The sequence below is a fragment of the Orcinus orca genome, chromosome 6 (assembly GCF_937001465.1).
Source record: "Orcinus orca chromosome 6, mOrcOrc1.1, whole genome shotgun sequence".
NCBI classification, from domain to species: Eukaryota; Metazoa; Chordata; class Mammalia; order Artiodactyla; family Delphinidae; genus Orcinus; species Orcinus orca.
Genome location: NC_064564.1, coordinates 78,105,606 through 78,125,393, shown reverse-complemented (window position 1 = coordinate 78,125,393; position 19,788 = coordinate 78,105,606). Strand labels below are relative to the sequence as shown.

Here is a 19,788-nt window from a genome sequence, read left to right as displayed (position 1 = left end):
AAGCCCCTTACTACTGTTCTTAATAATAGCTCTAGGTGCTATCTGCAAAGGTCATGCTCATCTAAAGTCTCCACTCAGACTCTCTGTCTCTTTGGTCAGATACTCTAATAGCTTACATTACGACTCACATTAAATTCTTGACTGTAACATTTAAACTGATCCCTTCACTTCTGCTATCATGGCATTCATTTTCTTCTAGTCACATATGCTTTGAAGAGTCTTGATCCCATAGGCCTTAAAGCAACATCTTTTAAGCACCACACATCACATCTTTGGGTATACACAGCTTCTTAGGAATCCTTCCCTAGGCTAAAAAGGCCTTATATAACACACAAACTTGCATGACCTCTGTCCCTCTTTCTTAAGGAAATTATTTAATAATTATTCTGTTATTTAATAGTTAAGGGTTACCAGGCAATATGTTTCTTAAATTATATTCCATTTAACAGCAAAAAACCATATTCAACCTATGATCTGCAATGTACTTTACATACTTTTTCACTTATAAAATTTTAATGTATATATAAAATGGACTTTTCATCAATGTATACATTTGAATATTAAACATACTTAAAAACTACATCTTGTACATCTGTAAGAGTGGCACCAATACTCTTCAGCAAAAGATTTAAAGAATGAACTGCTACCAGTCCTTCAGGTTGTTCTGAATCTTTAGCTTCTTCACCACCTGAACTCAGTGAAACACTTAAATGCAACTAAAGAGATAAAGAAAGAAATATTTAAAGCACTTTCTTCATAATGACAGTTTTAACTCTTAAAATTCAATATCATCTTAAATTCACTATACCATAAATAAGATTTCAAAGTTACCTAGATTATATCAAAATTAATAACTGGAATGTTGAAAGAATTTTAAATGTAAACAGCCCTTTAAAAAATTTAAATTCAACCATGTAATGTATGATATTTAGTTCAATCCAATTCTTTTGGTAAACCTAGGAAAATATTAATCTTCATATATTTTTTAATAACATTAACAATCTAGAAGTTGAAATTGTTGAAAATTAACTCAAATATCTCCAAAAGTGAACGTTTCAACTATTAGAATTAAGTTAGTGTGGTAAAGCTAGTTAAAAAGCACTTTTGCATTATATGTATTATATATAGTATAAGTAGTTATACAGTAATTTTCTTCAAGTATTATGTAAGTTAACTCATAGAAATTTTATGTTAAGAACTTACTTTTAGTTCCATTCAATCTTCAATTTTAAAATCAAGGTTACTTTATAAATTATTTTCAAACTTATACGAATATCATACACAAAAGTTTAAAAATTGTCACAACACCTTAATAGATAGCAAGTTAACATAATGTTAGGTCAAGATGTAAACATATAAACATACTGTAGGTGGTTCCACTATTATTTCCACATGATAAAAAATTATTATAAGAATAAATAATAAAAATTTAAAAGTATCATTCCTTTGTTATTTACTTATATTTGTAATTGTGAAGTTACAGAACTTATATACTATTACGAATATAATTTAAATGTTGTATTCCCCCAAACAGATCAAATCAATCTGCTATTACCAAGATTATCAAGGACAATAAAAATGACTTATTTTTCCCCTACCTTGATAGGAGATATATGAAAGTATTCATAGAGACTGACTTGTGATGAATCTCCTAATGAAACTATTTTATATTCTTCTTGGAAAGCTTCTGTATCTTTATGAAAAAGCTCAACCTATAAAGGAACATAAAATATTAAAAACATAAGGGATATTTCTGTATAAGTATTAAGCTAATAGCTCACACGCTGCAGAATACTTCCCCATAATATCCAGATTCAACATTGCTCATGATTGGGAACCTACTGCCTTAGAAGGGAAACTAACATCTCTACTGTTAGGAAAGTTCGGTCACTCACAAACTGATAAGCATATCTTCTATGTTTCCATCCAATACATTAAAAGACACTAAGGTTTTCTTCACGTGACCATAGATTTTATTCCAAAAGGCCACTAATCCAATCCATCAACACTTTCTTAGGAATAATACAATCGTACTTGCAGCTTTTTGATAAATGCATTACTGACATCTACAGAGGTCACTAATATAAATCAAAAAAGGGAAGGCACTGAAAGTAATTTTTCATGAAGTGATTAGTGCTTTCATTCTTGATAATCAACACTATTTCTTTTGCAAATGCTCACAAATCTAGTACTTCTGTGTGTTGAGAAACGGCCCAACATTCACATTTTAACTGATTAACAAAAACTTCAAAATGATAACCTTATTAAAAGTATATTTAGAAATTCACTTCTGGGATAATGGTGTAAGGAGATCTTTAGCTCTCCAGTGAAACTGGTAAAATTCATTTAAAAAGACAAACTTTTAAGGCCTCTATACCTAAGGGTATAACCAAATAAAACATCTATTCAAGAAAATCTATAAAAATTTGGTAGGAAAAGTGACTCTGCGGTATTTGAAAAAGGACCATTCTCTCAGTTCCCCCTCCCAACTCAGTAAGCCAGAACTCCAATCTAGACTGGTGCACCCAAGAACTTAGAGTTCCTTCTCTGCCCCACCTCCCAACTGGAAGACTCATCTTGGGAGGAACAGAGGTCAGCACTTCTCATCCTGCCCCCAGCTACTAGCTGCTGAGCCTAAACTACAGGGGAAGAAGGAGCTTCCCTCTTCTGCCCAGCCTCCACTCAGAGAACAAAGGCTCTACTTGGGTGTGACACCACTGAGAATACTGAGGTCTGATCACCCTTGGCCCACCTCTAGAGGTCCAAAGCTCTGGTCCCGAGATATTGCCTGGGGGTGCGGGTGTATGTGTGTGTGGGAGTAGACTTTAAAACAGACAGCTCCTCATCTCTTCCCAAAGAAACTGACTTCATTTACAACAAAATGTAAAGTTCAGGCCTAAGAGGGCTCTAGGAAACAGTGAATGTTGTGGCGAAAGGCAACTGGGAGGAAAATCCTTGATTCAGTGAAGATACAGGCTAAACTGTAGGCCTGTTAAGTTTTTGTGAAAGAAAGAACTGGGGAAAGAGACCGGGGGGGGGGGGGGGGGGGGGGGGGGTTGGAACAAATAGCAAACACTTATCTTCAGATCACTTCCTTCAAAGGAGGCCAAATTTGACTGGATTAGTCTGTAGAGCAATTTATGCCCTAAGGCATTACTGAAAAAAACTAGAGCAATCATCCAGCAATTAGCAGTTGTGATCATGGAAAGAAATGCAAAGAGCCCTGTAAAAACCACTTTTATTCCAGGGTAACTGTGGGTGTCCCAAATCTTCACCTCCCTGAGGAGCGACATCAAAGGCTTAACAATGCAGTGAAAGGTAAGGGTGGGGGTGGGGTAGACTTCAATAAAATAATCCAGCCAGTCACTGAACTAATAAACAAACCAGTAACAATAATAAGCCTTGGAGAAAGGGGGACAAGTACCCAGCACTGTTTCAGTATACAGCTGACCCTCTGTATCCACAAGGTTCCACATCCGTGGATTCAACCAACTGTAGAATGAAAATATAAAAGAAAAAAAAAAAAATCCAGAAAGTTCCAAAAACCAAAACTTCCATTTGGCACACCCTGGCAACTACTGACATAGCATTTACATTGTACTAGGTATTATAAGTAATCTAAAGATGGTTTAAAGTACATGGAAGATGTGTGTAGGTATATGCAAGGATATCTTACCTTTTATTTGCCTTATCCCTTTTCTCATCAAATATCCTGGCATATCCAAATTTCTAAATTATTAATCAATACAAAAGTAACCCAGAAAAATAAAATAGGAAAAAAGTGATGTAAACATGACTGATTATCCTCTTCCCCTTACTACTGGCCTAAAACCTTTCCTCCTATTTTCTAAGTCATCATAAAAAGGTTATTTGTCTTGCTTCCAACTTCTATAATCTGAAAATGTGATGTCTGCCAATGTAGAACCACGGCAGCATAATAAAAAAATTTTAATTTTTAAAACCATTTTAATACATTTAAGAATGTATAATGTTATAATTTTTTTAAGTCCTCCTCTTTCCCTAATTCTTCCCATCATATTATTAATAAGTCTTACCTCCGTTTTTTCAGTTACTTCAGCTGCTGTCATAAGTTCTGATACAGCATAGACAAACCCAAGATCTAACCTGAGATCCATTTCTTGGATCAACACTTTGAAATACCTATAATACAAGGTGAAAAACATTTAAAAATCATTGATTAACTGCATTAACAAAATTATATAGGAAAAAATATTAGATAAATATTAAAACATTGAAACTTAGGACTTTTTAGGTGAATGAATGAAAAAATGTCACGGCAACACTGTTCATAATGGCAACAAACTCATAATACGAAAATGCCTACAAAGAGGAAATCGGTAAGTAAACTGTGGTATATAGTCACACAAGAGAATACTACATGCTAGTGATAATAAATAAACTCTAGCTACATACAACAAAATAAATTGTAGTAAAAATCTGAATGAAAAAAGCAAGTCCCAAGAATATATTTACAGTTAAAAAATTTTTCTTTAATTAGGAAAAATTTTGGCAAAGTAAGAAGCATAATGTTTAGGTACACGTAAACAATAAAACAGTATTTTAAAAAGGGAATAAAAATAGTATTTATCTTGGTGATAGGGTGGAGGAAACAAGAAATATGGTAGTGATACATAGATGGATGTTTCTGTCAGTGTTCTATTTTTTGAACTGGGTGGTGACTGAATTGAAAATATTATTTTCTTGTTTCTAAAACAGTATGCAGTAATTATAGACAACTTAATAGAGAAAACAAATAAAAAAGAAAATAACAAAATACACACAATTCAGAAATGACTATTGTTAATACCTAGGTATAATTCATTTGGAGCTTTCTGACTCTCCAAGATTATGAAATAATTGATTTTTCCTATGACCTTTATAATTTAATATTTTACACTTAAATCTTTGACTCATCTGAAATTTATTTATTTAAGAGTACAATTAACTCATATTTAAATTAAAACATTAAATGCACACACAATAAATGTACTAAGACGCTTACTTAATACGTGATATCTGCGAATGTCCTGCAGATCTCATGACAATACTGACATCTGTAAAGGGCTTTGGTGCTGTAAAGATTAATAAATATGATTAATGATGCTTTAAACAAAAGATAAGCATTTTCTTGCAATTTAATACACATCACAGTGGACAATTAAATTATTTACTAAATCGTGAGTATCAATTAAAATTACTGATATCTGTAAGATCTATCACAACCTTAATTTCAGACTCCAGGATTGTTTTTTTTAATTATCTGTATTCACTCTAAGGTTAACTGATCCTTTAAATTAGTGATTTTAAACCAGAAGTATGTATTAGAATCATTAGGAAGTCTTTGTGAAAACAGATTCAGGGTCTTATCTTTTTATTCAAAGGTTCTAGTGGCTTCTAAATTAGGGGTTTACAAATTAGTAATCTTTTTTTAAAATTAATATCTCTAAACATTATATATATATTTCTAAATAATCTTTTCTTCAGTATTCACTCAGTTTTATTGAAGTTAGTTGAGTACTTCCTGGTTTTTTTTCAAGCTAATTTTCCAATGATCCTATAGACACTAAACTTGAGAATGGTTTCACTTCATATTTTTAAAGTAAAAGAAACCAAATAGCTAATACAACCATTTTTATGGCAATGTAAAAATACAAACAAACCTGAATCCATGGTGACCGACTTAGGAGGTTTAATGGGGTAAAACACAAATGGAAATATAGCACCATGTATCTGGTTTTGGATCTAAGAAAACAAACAACAGGTCAGTATATTAATATGTTAATTATAGAACCTGACTGGAATAACAAAATTTAAGAAGTACAAGGAATCAAAAACTCTAGTCCAACAATGAAACTTAAGTACTAGACAAAACAGACTATGCGAATACATTTATTGTCATATTCCTTTAGAATATAATTTGACTATCTTTTCAAACTCACCTGTATTCTGTAAATTTGAATTCTAAATGATGATTGATGTGCAGATGTGCTATATTCTACCTTTAATGCTGGAAGGTAATTTCTTCTTATAGCTATTACATGTGGCTGCAGAATTTTCATGTTAGTACCACTAGGTGTGAAGCGAACCTGAAAAATATGCCCATACACACACACAAACACATGGAATTTCTCTTTATTTATTAATTGATTAAAATTAGAAATCTGTATCAAAAAACTTTAAAGATAATATTAAATAGTAGGCTAAATATTTGATGCGATTTTGACTGAGATCTACTCCATATCCATACAATTCACAGAAATATTCATATAATCCTTATAACTTGGTTTTATCACTTTTTATATAACTTTACTAAAATTTATCAAAAAAATAAAGCGATAAAAGAAAAAACAGTTTTAAAAATAAAACAAAGCAACTTATTGCCTTCTTGTTAACCAAGGAGTAGATCATTAGCGGCTTAAGAAAGTCTGAATCTTGATACAGAGAACTATCCCTTTAAAATATTCTATATAAAGTATGTATAATAGGATTCATTGTTTTGTAAGCAAACTAGTCTCTCCTTAAAAACTAACTTGTGATTCATCTAATTACAACAGATAAAAATTAAAACTTCATATCAGTACTTAAAAATATTACCGGAATGTTAGTGTCCAACTCAATAACCTTATCTTCTGATGGTGAAGATTCAGTATATTCCTTAAATTCTTTCTCTAACTTCTCAGTGTGCTTTACACTCATTGGCTTCCATCTTGCCTTCTTCTTGGGTTTTGTCTCCCAAACCACATCAGAACTTATATATGAAAGCAAAAATCATGGTACTAATTTATAAACATTTTCATTTTATCTGGTTTATTACATGAATTACCATTACTGAAAAACCTTCAGTAAATTTTTGCAATATCCCTAGTTGTAAGCAAGCACATTACAAGTTTAAAAACATGAATTCATTCAACCAGTACTTATTAAACTCCTATTTAGGCACTATTCTAGGTGGCAGGGAGATTATCAGTGAACATTTCTGCCATTTTGGAGCTTTCTTTTACCTGAGGAGTGATAGACAATAAATAGTAAATTAGCATCTTTTAATATATTAGGAGGTGAAAATGCTTTTGAAAGAAGAAAAAGTAGACGGGGTAAATTGGATGTGGAGTACTGGGATATGCAAAGTGGCAGCATCAGAAAAGAGTGGCCACCAGAGGTGTCATTAAGAAGGCGAGATTTCAACAGTCTTAAAGAAGATGAGGGAGTTATCCAGCACGGAAGAGAAGAACAACATTTCAGGTAGAGAGACAAGCTAGAGCAAAGACTCCAAGCAGAGCATGCCTGTAGTCGTCCAGGTAGAAGAGCAAGGAGGCTGGCATGCCTGGAACACATTAAGAGTAGAAGATGAAGTAAGACAGATAATGAGAGGCAAAATAACGTAAAGCCTTGAGGATACTGTAAAGACTCCGAGTTTTATTCTGAGAGGAGGACCCACTGAAAGATTATGAGAAGATAATCAGCCACATAGTTTGACCTAAGGTTTAAGAATGTACTATGTGTTGGAGTGGGAAGAAAGAAAAAAAAGGGATGAAGACTAGAACAGGAAAACTTGTTAGGAATGTAATGCAGTAAGCCAGGAGAAAAACGGTGATGGCGCTGCCTGCGGTGGCCTAAGGGTGAGGCAGTACAAAGTGGTCAGATTCTACGTGTGTTTCGAAGCTAGATCCAAAACACTGCTTTTAGATGGATTACATGTGGGGTGTAAGATAAAGAGAGGAATCAAAGATGATTCCAAAGTTCTTGGCCTGAGCAGCTGGAAGAATGTAGTTGTCATTAACTCCAGTGGGAAAGCAGGTTTTGGTAGAAGGAGATCAGGAGTTTGGTTTTACATACTACAAAGCTTAAGAAGTCTCTTAGATACCTGAGTAAAGATTTTATGTAAGTCGTTGGATAGGTAAGTCTGGAGTTCAGGACAAAAATCTGGCTGAAGATATATTTTTAGAAGTTTTTGGCATATATACGGTATTTGAAATCAAAACTGAAACAGAGAAGAGGACTAAGGTCTGAGAGCCTCAAGGTACCCAATATTAAGCAGTTGAGAAAAAGACAAACAAGCAACAAGTGAGAATAAGAAATGTTGGAACAGAAAGAAAAACCAAGGTGGTGAGATATCCTGGGTGTAACATCAAGGACACTGTATCAAGAAGGGATCTGTGTTAAATGTTATAAACATAATCAATACAAAGACTGGTAATTGTACACTGGGACTTGGCAATACTTAGGTCTCTGGTGATCTTACCAAGACCAGTTTCATGGTATACTGAAAGCAAAAACCTGTTTGGAATAGTTAAAAGAAAAATGGGTAAAAAAAGAATTGGAGATAGTGAATATATCTTCTGTAATAGATTAACACTTCTAAGGGGTTTGGCTATAAAGTGAAGCAAAGAAATGTGCAGTAGGTAGCAGGAAAAGTGGGTTCAAGAGAATTTTTTTTAGTTGAAAGAAATTACACTGGTTGGAACAATTCAATAGAGAGCCAAAAATTATTGAGGTAGGAGAAAAAAAGAAGAGAATTGCTGGATCAATGTCTCAAGAGGCAAGAGTGAATGAAATATAGTGCAAAAGTAGAAACATATGTTTAAATAGGAGCACATACAATGTGTCTACGATAACTAGGAAATGTGTCACTGCAATATGTAGGTAAAAAATATTGGTGCATAGGAAGCTGAGATATTGGAAGTGGGTCTTTGGACGTTCCCTTTTGATTGTGTCAGTTTACTCGGTGAAGTAAGATGCAAGGCAGTGAGCTGAGAGAGAATGGAGGTTTAAAAAGAGATAAAGTGTGAAACAGTAATCTAGGAGACACAGTGAATGGAACAAATCTAATTTACTAAAAAATTGCTATAAGACTTAATTGCAGAATTTAAAAATCTTTCCACATTCTAAAATTACTTCACTTGTTTTGCTTACTGAAGTATGTAAGTTATTTAATTTTATTTATTCTATTTGTTTATTCCTTCTAAAATTTATGTTCACTTAATAAACAGAAAGGTAGAAACCATGTATTAATCCCCTTTGCATTCACATCATTTAGCATAGGAGATAGCACATATCAGGTTTCACAGCTTAAAATCTGTTATCTATTTGACATTTTAATTTAAGTAATAAACATACTTTTTTGAGAACAAAAAGAATTTCTAAGAAAATAGTTTTAATATGCCTTTTTATTCATTTGGCCGTGCCGAGTGGCATGCAGGATCTTAGTTCCCTCACCAGGGATTGAACCCGTGCCCCCTGCAGAGGAAGTACAGAGTCCTAACCACTGGACTGCCAGGGAATTCCCTTTAATATGACTTTTTAAATGGCATGGATAGCATTCAAGGAGAAGTCAGGGGCATTTCCAGATGAATTTACATAGAAAAACAAAGTCAAATCTGTATCATATACCTTTAATTTATATATTTATTTGAGAGTTTAACTCAAGTAAAGGATTAAAACTACATTATCCTTGTTATACAGACTGCAATATAGAAACACTCTCAAATTTGGCAGTAATATACATAAATTAATTTTAAGTGTTTATAAACAGGAATATTAAGTGCAAAAGGGAAAGAAAGAGTTTTACTGGTGATGACTTATGTGGGAAATGGTAAATACAGTATTATCTTATTAGATCTTAAAGTGCCAAGGTCAAAGTAGAAAGTGATTAGAAAGTGAAATGTACAGTGTGGGGAATATAGTCAATAATAATATAATATCTTTGTATGGTGACACATGGTAACTAGACTTATTGTGATCACTGTAATGAACAGAAATACTGAATCACTATGTTACGTACCAGGAACTAACATAGTGTTGCAGATCAAATGTACTTCAAAAACAAACAAACAAACTCATAGAAAAAGATTAGATTTGTGGTGTACCCTGCACTGTGGTAGGTGGTAATGAACAGTTAAACATTTCCTTATGACATATTAAAGAAAGAAAATATACCTTTGATAAGTTGAATAAATCTAATTTTTAGAGAGCTGGGAAAATCAACAACATGATGAGATAAATTTGATTTTTGGTATGTCTTTATCTCAAAAGGCAAAAAAAAGCATCAAAGCACTTTTACATTAGCATTACCTCAGATTAGTATCAATGAATAGTCAAAACAGAAAATTTAAACTAACTCATTTTAGATTTTACAATCACCACTCTTAATGATTAAGAACCGATCACTTAAATGTATCCAAATTTTAACGCATCTAACCTTGTAATGCCAATATAGGCTACTTCTTGCTTTGTATAATTGTTGACAAGAGAAATTCCAACATCTTGTAATGCCAACACAATTTCTTGCTCTGCTAACTCTGCTTTCTCACTTTCATATGTCACTTTAAATACCCTTGGATCTTCAGTGAATAAAATAATGCGTTGTAAGCCTTCAAAGAATGAAACTAAATAAATGGTCTTTTCCCCCAGATCTATAGGTGTCATCATATCCTGAAACAAAATCATCAAAAAAATAAAAAATTAGAGTTTGGTCACATCCAACACAAAATCTAGATTCCACATTTGAAAAATGAGAATAGTAATGGCACCTCGTTCCCAGGGTTGAACAAAATAAATTAGTAATTGTATAACATTTGGAAATTTACATAATTAAAATCAGTTGATGACAGCTTCTGCCATAATCATTATGAAGTCAGGAAGACAGGTCAACTGTTCTTTTAATACCATAGTAAAATCTAATTAAATAGTCTTCCTTTCTAGGCTAATCGATAACACAAAATTTTATTTTCTCTGATTTATTATAAGACTAATCAATGTGTTATGCATTAAAAGTTGTTCAGTCAGAAATTCATATTTCCTTGTAGAGCTGAACTAAATAAGATAAAGAATATCTGACACCTCAGTTGCATGCTCTACAAAGCACAAATACTTACTACAGGGTTAATTCTGCAGGAAGCCTTTATATATAATTATTGTGCTGATATCAGGGTCTTCAGTTTCAATAATTAACTTCTAATAATTAACTGTCAGCAATGAATTTCTAGTTAAGTGAACACTCTGATTAACAGGAAATTATAATATATAGTACACATTCATGTTATAATCCACTAAAATTAAAAATGAGTTGTTACCACAGTCATGTTACTTATAACACTTTCTAAAATAAAATACATAGTACTAAAACTACATTAAGATATAAATAAACTAATTTCCAAATAATTCTGAAGTTTTTCTAATATTTACACTGGATTACAGATTTACCTTTATAAACTTGATCTATCATTTTGATATAAATATTATGCTATAAATATGCAAAAGTACTAATCAACAGGTCAAATATTTGATTATTTTTATATTAAAATGAAGTCTTTTTTCCTGAATAAATCTAATAATCATGAATTTAAAAAATAAAGTTAGGCCAATTATGGGCAGCCCTCTCAAATACATTCAAAGAACACTGGACTCCACAAGAGCAACACTGAAAAGACAATGGAAAAATACCATCAATATGCTAAGAGAAAACAATTCAGAACCCAGAATTCCTTACTCAGCAAAAATATCCTTCAGTGAAGAAAAGTATAGGAAACAAAGATGCCTAAAGACAAATGAAAACTACTAAATATCATCATCAACAGAGTCACTCAAGGAAATTCTATAGGAGGAATTAAACACTGGCAAAAGGAAAGTGATCCAAGATGAGTGTCTGAAGCAAGAAAGGAATGTTATGTAAATAAAATAGTACTTATGTGGGAGAAAACATTTTACAGAATTCAATATCCAGGCATAATAAAAATTTTTTGCAAACAAAGACTAGATGAGAAGTTCTTTAACCTCTTATCAAACCCACCCAAACAAACACACACACCATACTTTGGCAAAGATCCCACTTAAAGGTAAATATTAAAGTTATATAACTTGAGACCAGAAATAAGACAAAGACATGTGTTAATATCAGTTTTATTAAACAGTATATAGAGATGCTAGCCAGTCCAACAAGGCAAAAAGAAATTAAAGATGAAAGGATTGAAAAGGAGAAAACAAAACTCTCATTATTTCTAAGTGTCATGACTGTCCATATGGAAAAATAAAAAACAAATAATATTAATAAGAGAATTCAGTGAATTTTCTGGATAAAAAAAATCAACACACAAAATGCCATTACACTCCCCTATGCTAACAAGCTTAATTTTAAAAAGATACCAGGGGTTTCTGCTCTGGCAACTGATGACTAGGTGGTCCTGGACCAACACTCTTCCTAACAGCAAAAGCTGGACAAAATCTAAAAAGGAAAAATATGTGTTTGAAAAGACAGAAAAGTTACCAAGGTAGTGAGAATGGGGCCAAGATCTGAGAGAGAAAGAAAGCCAATAAAAGTGAACTTTGTATTCAGAGTTCACAAGTGCCAGTTCTAAAAGTAGAAGCAAACACTGAGAGCTTAAGAAAAACATTAAAATTGGGAGTCTCATGTTTGGAAGGACCAAAACTGGAGTGCAGGGCATACCAAAAAGAATGGTCAACAGCTTAGGCTTTTAGTTGAGTCCCCAAAGGGCGATACTTTAGGTGCCAGGGTAAACTGGAAATACACAAGTCCTCACAAGGACTGAAGACCAGGTTCAAATAATTTCAGTCCCCATTAAGGTACTCTCCCCCTAGACTAGCTACCTTACAAAGGCAAAATCACACGTTCTTAAGAGAAAGGGAACATCATATGGAGCCTCGAATTGCCTTTAAAATTTTCCATATACTTTGTCCAGCACACAGGCAAAAATAAACATGCATAAAGTATGGATCTGAGTGAAAAACAAGAAAAAAAAGAAAATATAAAAATATCCATATGAAATCTAGATATCGAAATTGTCAGATAGGCTTCAAAGTAGTTATGATCAAAACATTCAAGAAATTATGTAACAAGACAGAGAATTTTGGAACAAAAACTTCTACAATAGAAGTCTTAGAACTCATCATTTCAATAACTAAAATTAAGAACTCAATGGATGATTTTAAGAGCAGATTAGATACAGCGAGAGAAGTATAGTGAAAAATAGGTCACAAGAAAATATCCATACTGAAGGAAGGAGAGAAAAAGATGAAACAACACATAAAAGTCATGAGACATGATGAAAAGTCTCACATTTATGTAATGGTGAATTCCAAAGATAAAGAGAAAAAAAAGAGGTGCCAACCCTGAAATTTGATATCCAGCAGAAATACTCCACTAAAAACAGGGCAAAATAAAGACATGTCCAGAATGAAGCTGACAGAAAACTAATCAGCTGTAGAGTCTGATAAATGGAATACTGGCTGCCATATCAGTAAACAAGGATGTTACAGTCATCAGCTATTGCAGCTACAGCCTATGGTGAGCTGGTGAGCCCTGAGGAAACTCACGAAGAATACCTGCCATCTAGCAGCCATCAGACTGCAGCCACTCCCCACGGTGAGCCCTGAGGAAACTCAGGATGTGAAAACACAGGATACTGGCCCGAGATAGCTGAGGTGCATATTAAAGGAATGATTTCAGTGAGCCCAGACTCTTGCATCTTCCTATACACAGAAAAGTGCTAAGTTCCTTAACTTGGGATATCTGGTTTTCTTTAATTAACAATAATCTTTTGATGTTCCTGACTACCTGCCCTTTGTTGTAAAACTTCTATATAACCTGGCTTCCCCCATTGCCTCCTCGGAGCTGTTCTCTCAGGGTTACTCGAGATGCTGCCTCCCGGGCTTGAAGTCCTAAAAGTTCCCGCCCAATAAAACATAACTCTCAACTTTTAGGTTGTGAATAATTTTTTAGTCAACAACTCACACTAAAAAAATAGTAAAGAGAAGAAAAATGAACCAAAACAGAAGTATGGAGATGCAGGCAGAAATGAAAAGTGGCAAAAGGAGAAATATGTGGGTTAATTTAAATGGAATACTAATTGTAGAAAGCAGTAATAATACTTCTTATGGGAGTTAACCTATTTAGAAATAAATCACACAACAATATTACATAAGACGGAAGGAGTAAATGGAGTTAAAGAGTTCTAAAGTCCTTACATTACTGGGAAAGTGGTACAAGTACTAATTTACAGCAGGTTTTAATAAGTCAAGGATGAATGCTGTAATACAGTAGGAAGCTAAAGCTTTAGGCTTCTGTTAATGTGATGATCTTTTTGTGTCCCTTGCAGAAAATCTGCAAGCTATGCTCATGGGGTGTTATAAGAGATATCTGCTACTGTGGGGTAGGGCTTCTAGGTCAAGGGGGCTCATAACACAACCAGTGAGCTTTGTTTTCCCTCACATCAAAGCTGTTGTTTGAAGTGACCAAAGAGAATACCTCCTAAACTTGTCTGATGCTTCCTGCTGGTATGCTGTGTTTCCTGGCCTGTATCCACCCAAGCAGGCAGTTGTAAACTGTGGCCTATGATAGTTTTGTAAGTCTGAATGTTTAAGCCTAAAAAGATACTGTGGTGGGCACTGCAATATTACATACTGATAAAAGAATCAATTTAACAAAAAGACATAATAATTCTAAATTTGTATCTACCTAATCACATAGTTTCAAAATATAAGAGCCCAAATTAACAAAACCAAAAAAGGAATGTGTAAATCCATGATTTTAACCACCACTCTCCAAGTAACAGAACAAGCAAACAAAAAATTTAATGAGATAGATTTAAACAATTCAACAAAACTTGAATAAATCAACATATATATGTAACAGGGAACAGCCGATTTTGACTCCATGTTGGATCTCTTTCTTTGACTTTAACCTTTGCTTTTTGCTGCTTTTGTTATTATAATCATACATAATGGCATGCCTCAGGGAACCCTGCCTCTCTGCCTGAACCTTAAACTAAAGTACCTCTGTTCAGCTCACAGGGAGACAATCTGACCCTGCCCACCTGTGAATGGCTGCAGAAAAGAAGAAACTAACACATTCCCTCCCCAATAAAGGCCACTGTGAGGAGATGTTTTGCAAGATAAATGGGCTTTTTACTTTAGTTCCTAACCTCCTCCCCCTCTCTGTTCTATAAAAGAAACTGGCATCCAGACCCCAACAAGATGGTTTTTTGGGCCACTAGTCCGCCATCTTCTCAGTCTGCTGGCTTTCTGAATAAAGTCGTTATTCCTTGCCTAAACACCTCCCAGGGCTTCCCTGGTGGTGCAGTGGTTGAGAATCTGCCTGCCAATGCAGGGGACACGGGTTCAAGCCCTGGTCTGGGAAGATCCCACATGCCACGGAGCAACTAAGCCCGTGCGCCACAGCTACTGAGCCTGAGCGTCTGGAGCCTGTGCTCCGCAACAAGAGAGGCCGCGACAGTGAGAGGCCCGCGCACCGCAATGACGAGTGGCCCCCGCTCACCGCAACTAGAGAAAGCCCCCGCACAGAAACGAAGAGCCAACACAGCCATAAATAAATAAATAAATAAATAAATTTATAAACACCTCCCAATTTACTGGCCTGTCGTGTGGTGAGCAGAGCAAGCTTGGACCTGGTAACACATAGAATACCGTAACCAACAACTACAGAATACATATTTTTTCAAATACACATAAAATATTTACAAAAATTTACCACATGCTGGCCTACAAAGTCAATTTCAATAAATTCCAAAAAATTGAATCAGAGTATGTTCTCTAGTCACAGTGGGATTAAGTTAGAAATAAGCAAACAAAACTAGAAAATACCTCTGAAAAGTGATAACCTAAGTAACCATGAAGCCAAAATATAAAAATAAGTCACAATGAAATTTAGAAAATATTTTTAACTAAAAAATAAGTAACATAAAACACAGGAAAATTTGTGAGATAAAATTAATACTGTTTTTGGTAGGAAGTTCGTGACTTTAAGTGACTTGAAATAAGAAGTGAAGAAAGTCTAAAAAGCAATGATCTAGGTATCTGCTATGAACTCATTTGCCCCCTCCCCCAATTCACATGCTAACGTCTCAACTTCCAATGTGACTGTGTTAGGACATAGGGCCTTTATGGAGGTTATTAAGGTTAAATGACATCCTGGGAGAGGGGGAAGGTGTAAATAGGGTTCTGATCCAACAGTATTAGTTTCCTTATAAGAGATACCAGAGGGCTCGCTCACTCTCTCTTTGCCATGTGAGGACACAGCAAGAAGGCAGTCATCTGCAACCAAGAAGAGGTCTCACCAGATTCACCAGAACCTGACCCTGCTGGCACTCTGATCTCAAGCTTCTAGCCTCCAGAACCATTAGAAGTAAATTTCCATTGTTTAAGCCATCCAGTCTAAGGTATTTTGTTATGGCACCCTGAGCAGACTAATACAATATCTATTTCAAGAGTTTAGAAGAAACTTATCAAATTAAAACAGAAGAAAGGTGAAAGAATATAGACTAGAGCAGAAACAGGTGAAAATGATAACAAATGTATAAAAGAGATCATCAAAAGAGCAAATTGATGGTTTTCTGACAGACAAAACTAAACTGAAACTAATTAAACTAATAAAATCTCAGCAAAACTTATCAGGAAAAAGGGAATGAAGGGACAAATAGTCTGTGCTAGGAATGAAAAAGAGAATCATCCCCATAAATATTAAAAGATAAAAAGGTGGATATTATGAAAACATTTATATCAATATATTAGAAAACAGAGATGAAATAAAAGCATTCTTAGAAAACCTCTTACCAAAATGACACAAGTAGAAATAGAAAGCTGAATTGCCCTATATTTAATAATAAAATAGCATTCATAATTTAAAACCTTCCTACAAAGACTACTGCAGGTTAAGATGGCTTGGCTTCACTGGTGAACTCTAGCAAATATTCCAAACATTCTAGAAATCATACCAATCTTACATAAGCTCTTCCAGAAAATAGGAAAATCGTAGATATTTCCCAGCATGTATTAGAATGACCTTAACATCAAAATCTGGTTAGGACATTACAAGGCAGGAAAGTTACAGGCCAACTTCTCTCATGATTACAAGCAAAAGTCTTAAACAAAGCATTAGCAAGTCAATTCCAAAAATACAAGGTTGGTCTAATATTAAAAAACCAACCAAATAAGACAAAGCCCAGATAACATATAATCATCTCAAAAGATTACAAAAAGTCATAAAAATTAGTAAAAGTTCAATACTCATTTGATAAGAGAAATAATAACTAGTGGCAAGAAAAAAGACACTGGAATAGGGAACAAATTAAGATAAATTTTGCAAGACCAATAAAACTTTAATAAAACAATTTCTGAAAGTCATTTAATATGTTACTGCAGAATGTTTATACCTAACTTTATTATTATAAAAAACAACAGTTTGCCATCCAGAGATAAATTCTTTCATTAATAGATCCCTAAATATCCTTCACAGAAGTTAAATTGACTTGGGATGACTTTCAATGCAAAGAATGTATTTATATTGGTTTATAAATTGAATGCTGAAAATACCTAAGTTTACCCTTTATAACATAATAGAATCAAATAAAAAGGCAGACAAAATAAGACTGTTTCCAGTTTTAAACATTTCTGGTTAAGTTAAAGTTTGAATACTGTTTTAAAAATCTTTCGCAGTTTTTAAGAAGTGGAAACACAAAAGAGGCCTCAAAACTAGTAAGGCTGAAAGAGAGTAACTTAAAAAATAAATAAATAAAAGACTTCTGAGAACACCATAATAATCAATCCAGTACATACATCCTTTTGTGTTACTTCACCATGGCTTTCTCCACATCTCCACTTCAGCTTTCTAGAGCCCACTGGATCAGCCCACGTATAAAGAATTGCTTTTCCAGGAGGGAGGGAATCTTCTATTTCACAGAGGGAACTGACATAAATAGTAAAAAATATGCATTAAAGTAAGTGCAAGTATACGATTATTTAAAGAATCCAAAATAATACTTCATTAATTCTGAGTCCATTAATTGAGATTTGTGATAGTTCTGATTAAGAGTAGACTGAAAATTTTCCTCAGGCTTCCCTGGTGGCGCAGTGGTTCAGAGTCTGCCTGCCGATGCAGGGGACATGCAGGTTTGTGCCCCGGTCTGGGAGGATCCCACATGCCGTGGAGCGGCTGGGCCCGTGAGCCATGGCCGCTGGGCCTGCGCGTCTGGAGCCTGTGCTCCGCGGCGGGAGAGGCCACAACAGTGAGAGGCCCGCGTACCGCAAAAAAAAAAAAAAAAAAAAAAAAAAGAGTAGACTGAAAATTTTCCTTATACAATAAAAAAGTGGTTTTCTGAGAAAATAATGAGAATATTTCAAGGGAAATATTTGTCCTATTTAGGAAATAAATATCTCCAGGTTGCTGAAACTACTTTGTCAACTTTTGTTTTAATACAAATTAATTATAAAAGAAAATTATTCCACTTACTTTATCTTATCTATACCAAATCTAAGAGAATTTAATTGGTAACCCTTTCCAAAGTATTGTTTTTACTGTGGCAAAGACAATACAGCTCAATTATTTCTAAAAACCATAAGACATGGGATACAAATCTAAGAAACTCAGTCAACTCATGAAACGATTCCCCAAAAGAAAATGGAGAAGCTACAAACCAAAGAAATAATAAAATATAACTTTTCTGAGCTGAAGAAGCTGACTCTGCAGATTAGACTTCATTGGGTATCAGACTAAATTAATGGAAACAGAATATCATCCTAGATAGAGCTTTGTAAAATGTTCAAATTTTAAGAAAATAGAGGAAAACCTGCCTATAAACATCTAGGACAATCACAGTTACCCATGAAGAAATAAAAGTAAGACTGTTCTTACACTTTTCTGTAATACTGAATGCCAGAAAACAATGGAGCAATGGCTACACAATTTTGAGGCAAGAAGTTATGACTTAAAATTTTCTGTCAAATTGTTAATTTGCAAGAGAAAGACATTTTCAAATAAGCAATAGCATAACCTATTATCCACAAACCCTTACTTTTTCCAACCAAGCCAGAGATGACTAAAAATAAAATTTTAAGAACTAGGATGTAGAAATATTAAACAACTAAACCAGTCAAATAAATTAACTTGTTGTTAATATGCTATGAATCAATGCAAATACCTTCAAGAACATATTTTTGAAAAACTAACCATTTTATATTCATCTGGGTCAAAAATCCCAAATTATATTGATAAGAAACTGAGAATTTGGAAAGAGAAATAAAAGAAAATGTAAACTACTCCAAATTTTTCATGGATGAATTAGCAGATAACTGTTTCACTCTCAAAATTTAAAATGCATCAAAATCGGGACTTCCCTGGTGGTCCAGTGGTTAAGAATCTGCCTTCCACTGCAGGGGACATGGGTTCGATCCCTGGTCAGGCAACTAGGATCCCACATGCTGCGGGGCATCTAAGCCCACACGCCGCAACTACTGAGCCCACGCACTCTAGAGCCTGTGCATCACAACTAGAGAGCCTGTGTGCTGCAACTATTGAGCCTGTGTACTCTGGAGCCGGTGTGACACTACTACAGAAAAGCCCACACGCCGCGATGAAGAGCCTGCACACTGCAACTAAGACCTGATGCAGTAAAATAAAATAAAATAAAATAAAATAAAATAAAATAAAATAAAGTAAAATATGCATCAAAATCTCCAAGAACACAAAATAATTATCTACAAGAGAAACGAAATGTATATTTTCCAAATCATCCTTAGAAGAAAATAATCCATATTACCAAAAAGTATGGCAAGGAATTATAAATTAGTTGTTATAAGAATTACAAATGGGTTCAACATTTTTTTGGGGGGGTTCAACATTTTTATTAAAAGACAAACAGGTTCTAACATTATAAAACTGGAAATAAATTCTCAACAACAGAAGAACATTTGATTATAGTGCATCTAAATGATGGAATATCATGCATTCATTGAAAATTGTGT

General features: G+C 34.0%; 1 protein-coding gene across 5 annotated transcripts in view; it reads right to left on the bottom strand.

Moving 5' to 3' along the window:
• VPS13A (vacuolar protein sorting 13 homolog A) overlaps positions 1 to 19,788 on the bottom strand; it is a 237,539-nt gene that overhangs the window by 34,338 nt on the left and 183,413 nt on the right. For all 5 annotated transcript variants that reach the window (XR_004480053.2, XR_004480054.2, XR_007477790.1 and 2 more), the window contains exons 53-61: positions 17,605 to 17,734; positions 10,217 to 10,449; positions 6,616 to 6,769; positions 5,961 to 6,107; positions 5,682 to 5,763; positions 5,024 to 5,093; positions 4,056 to 4,161; positions 1,599 to 1,712; positions 571 to 716 (exon numbers count right to left, since the gene is read on the bottom strand). Coding sequence is in view for 1 of the 5 variants with exons in the window: in XM_004285838.3 (XP_004285886.1) it covers positions 571 to 716; positions 1,599 to 1,712; positions 4,056 to 4,161; positions 5,024 to 5,093; positions 5,682 to 5,763; positions 5,961 to 6,107; positions 6,616 to 6,769; positions 10,217 to 10,449; positions 17,605 to 17,734 (1,182 nt within the window). In the remaining 4 variants the exon portion in view is untranslated. The remainder of the gene's footprint in view (positions 1 to 570; positions 717 to 1,598; positions 1,713 to 4,055; positions 4,162 to 5,023; positions 5,094 to 5,681; positions 5,764 to 5,960; positions 6,108 to 6,615; positions 6,770 to 10,216; positions 10,450 to 17,604; positions 17,735 to 19,788) is intronic.